The 3,740-nt window shown below is 33.7% G+C and overlaps 1 protein-coding gene across 1 annotated transcript; it reads left to right on the top strand.

Moving 5' to 3' along the window:
- Positions 1-1,328: 1,328 nt before the first annotated feature.
- PCYB_002120 (hypothetical protein) lies at positions 1,329-2,565 on the top strand (the record flags this gene model as incomplete). The annotated part of the gene is made up of 3 exons (XM_004227633.1): positions 1,329-1,340; positions 1,483-2,181; positions 2,482-2,565. The coding sequence occupies 3 exons, from the start codon at positions 1,329-1,331 to the stop codon at positions 2,563-2,565; spliced, it is 795 nt and encodes a 264-aa protein (XP_004227681.1).
- Between the last annotated feature and the right edge of the window lie 1,175 nt (positions 2,566-3,740).

The raw sequence follows: 3,740 nt of genomic DNA, 5'->3' as shown, positions 1-3,740 counted from the left end.
TGCCGCTTTCGAAGGAAGAGATCAAGGGGAGTATTAAATATATAATATATATACGCGCTTAACGGCGGAAGGAAGGCCAACCCAGGTAGTTAACAATTTACTTATTTGCGCAGAGAATTGCTTTTTTAGTATTTCGCGCAGGCACATTACTACGCCTTATTTGTATGGCATAATCTTGCAGCATATTTTTTGACCATGACATATAACCTGTCCGCTGCGCGCAAATGCCAACCAGAAGAAAATAGCCCTTTGAGCAATGTTTGCCGAAAAAGAGGAAAAAAAAAAACTACCCTCCACAATGCGTATATATTATTACATATATGCACATGATACATGCTTGAGCCTGATTCTGATTTGCTCGTTACAGAAACTACACAAAACCATCCCCTGCAGTGAAACCGAGAATTTGATGAGCCAACGATATACTAGATCTGCTATAAAAAAGGACCAGAAGTATTTCTTACGTAATGCGCCACGGTCGTAGCTACAAACAAATATATACTTATATTTTGCTACGATCTTGACGCAGTCACAATTAATATGAAAATTACCTTAAAAAAAGGAGAACATACTTTTATTATTTTTTTTTAATCCAATAAAAATATTTTTAACAAACGCACAAATACGCAATATTTATTATTTTTAAAAATTAATAATTTTTTTACATACATCTGAAGATACAAGAATATGTACGCTTAAGAGCAGATTCACATACGTCCATGCTACGTATTTAATGTATTCTTGAACTATATAAAAAAATATATACTGATCTGCTTTTGTAAAAGAACAAAGTGCTGATTATTAAATCAAAACTAAACCATGAACTCTAAACATACACACCAAAAACTAAAGCTGAACCAGCACCTAAACTCTAAATCCAAAACCTGCAATAGAAGATTGATAACTAAACCCTGAATCCTGAAACCTAAACAGAAAATCTAAAACCTAAATCAAGAACTTTGAACTCTAAACCTAAAAACCTGAAATCCAAAACATAAATTTAAACCTAAACGCTAAATCTAAAACCTGCAATAGAAGGCTGATAACTAAATCCTGAACACTGAAACCTAAACAAAAAATCTAAAACCTAAATCAAGAACTTTGAACCCTAAACCCTAAAACTGAACCATAAACCCTGATCCCTAAATCCTTAAACAGTGTATGTTATTGAAGGAAGAGTAAAAATTTCGCATATATACCCCTTTTATTGATGAGCCCCACCCTTCAGAATATAAGTGAAAAATGTGAACATATGTATTTATTTTTTTATGAATAAATAAGAAGCAACTTCAATAAAAATTTATTATGTACAAGGATGTGTAAAGGAAATGGTTAAACAGGTGAAAGCATTAGGGGTCCGCTTCTCCTTTCTCCCTTTATTACATAGGCAATTACATATTAAGTATATAATATTCTATGCGCAATGTAATAAATTTAAAAGAATAAGAGTACATATATATAATTTGCCAATTATACTTCTAGGTGGGAGATTCAATTACACTACCCTCACAAGGAATATACAACCAATTCAAGGAAAGCGCAGAGTGCCATGTAACTCAAGGAGGAAAAGTAAAAAGCAAGGACGACATAGTAGGAATTGTGAAGATTGCGTGGGGTCTTCGTGGAATTAAAGGAAAAATGGTCACAGAAATTGTGAATGCCTGGTGTCGTACAAGAAACATAACAGTAGAAGTGACGGATAAATATGGACCTTGTAACTTTTTATATTATTGGATAGGTCATAGAATAAAAGGGAATATAGATCATAATGATTTTAGGGAGGCCATGAAGATCATTTACAGCAAGCTGAGGGAATCCCCGTTAGGAACTGAGTGCCGTAATTTGTACTCCGATATTAGCGAAACCTTCTTTGGATGGGCAAAGGATCTATTTGATTACAATTATAACAGAGAAGATGTCATCCAGAAGAAGGAGTGTAGTCAATATTTGGATAGTGGGGTATATTACGAACATGTGGCAAAAGCTAAGGAGGCATATGACAAATTATGTGAGAAATGTGGGGAAATAACTGATGATTCATATTGTCAAGAATTTATAAGGGAACATGGGACAGGTATTCATTGTAAGCTGGCGTGGCCACCAGCATTAATATGCCCCACAGCTTCTGCACCACGAGCACTATCGCCAGAAAAAGCAAGAATGGAACCTACCTCAGAAGTCGTAACTTCCCTAAATGGGCATTCAGGAGCTGAAGCTGCTCGAACAGGTAGGACAAATAAAGAGAAAGGGAAGGTGGTAGGGGGAAGCACATAATAATAAATATGTATATTCAAATATTTGTAATCAAATATATTATAATTCAAATGTATAATCCAAATGTATTATTACAAAAGGAGGAATATGGGACGCATACAAAAAGGAGGAAGCACCTGTACCCCCTAATGTACACATAACTCCCGTTCATACCTTCCTTAATGAAAAATTAGAACTAATACCCTGATCCCCTTACTCACTTTTTAGGTGCAGAAACAAGTGATGCTCATGCCCCAGGAGTTGGTGTTGCACCTGGGGTTTCGGGTTTACGTGTGGGTGATGGTGTCCTAAGTGTGGATACTGTATCAGAAGGGACACATCAGCTGGTGCAAAGTATGGAAGGAGATTTAGAAGGTTCTTCACCATTTTCCTCTATTATTCCTTCTGCTGTTGGAATAGCAGCAGGATTACCGTTAATCGGTTTCCTCTTCTTGAAAGTAATTATAATTATAATTACAGTATAATATATAAATAATAATAGTTATTCATATACATATTTCTTATTTAAAATAAATATAAAAAATAAATGATAAAGTGATGTGCGTTATATAAATGTTGCAAATTCCTTTCCCCCCACTTCCTCCCATTCTTGTTCTCCCTTTTTCTTTCTTCTTTTTCTCAGTACACTTCCATATTTCCTAAAGCACGTAACTCCTCCATTATAAGAGGAAGAAGAAGTAGTCCAATAGAACGAAGGTTGAATATAGGAACTGAAGATTCAACATTTGGATTAACAATAAATTCAGAATCTGACTTAACAGGAGATCGTTCTATAGTATATTCTGTCCCCTATGTAAGATAAGTTCTTCTTTAAAGGAAAGAAGAAGTGGTGTTCATTCTTAGGGGGCATGGAATAGGATCAATGTATTTAACCTTTTTTCTTCTCTGAAATATCCCACAACGAATTCTTTGCATATGATCACGTATAGTATTATAGGACATCATAATGTATGTACACATAAAAAAAAAATTCCATCCTTCCAGCACATGCAAAATATCTAACTCATTCCTTTACATACTTTTCCACCACTCTATCTGAAATAAAAGGAGGAAAAATCTGAGCTCATGCACATACATATACATATATATAAAATTAACACACCAAATCTACATAATTTTAGGGTTAAAGGGTTTTATGGTTTACGTTTCATGATTCATATGCATAAAAATCCTTGTATTGTGTAATTATTTCATCAAGCTTTATATATCTTTCACATTTAACGTTCATTTTATGCTCCTTACATATTAAAAAATCTATATTTTACTCATCACACAGTTATTGAAGTTCACTGTATAGTTATAAGGTAGTGCAACCATAAAGTAAATTATTAATTACTTGATACTACAAGAAGTAGTTTAATTATTTACAACATTTTTGTATATAAAGTGATTTATAATTTACCTTTACATAATATAAATAGTTCTTAACCTTTGAACACACATACTTAAAACCTTATTGTCGACCC

This window comes from Plasmodium cynomolgi (assembly GCF_000321355.1).
Source record: "Plasmodium cynomolgi strain B DNA, scaffold: 0082, whole genome shotgun sequence".
Classification (NCBI taxonomy): domain Eukaryota; phylum Apicomplexa; class Aconoidasida; order Haemosporida; family Plasmodiidae; genus Plasmodium; species Plasmodium cynomolgi.
Note: the sequence above shows the minus strand (reverse complement) of the source record. Positions and strands in the feature narration are given on the sequence as shown.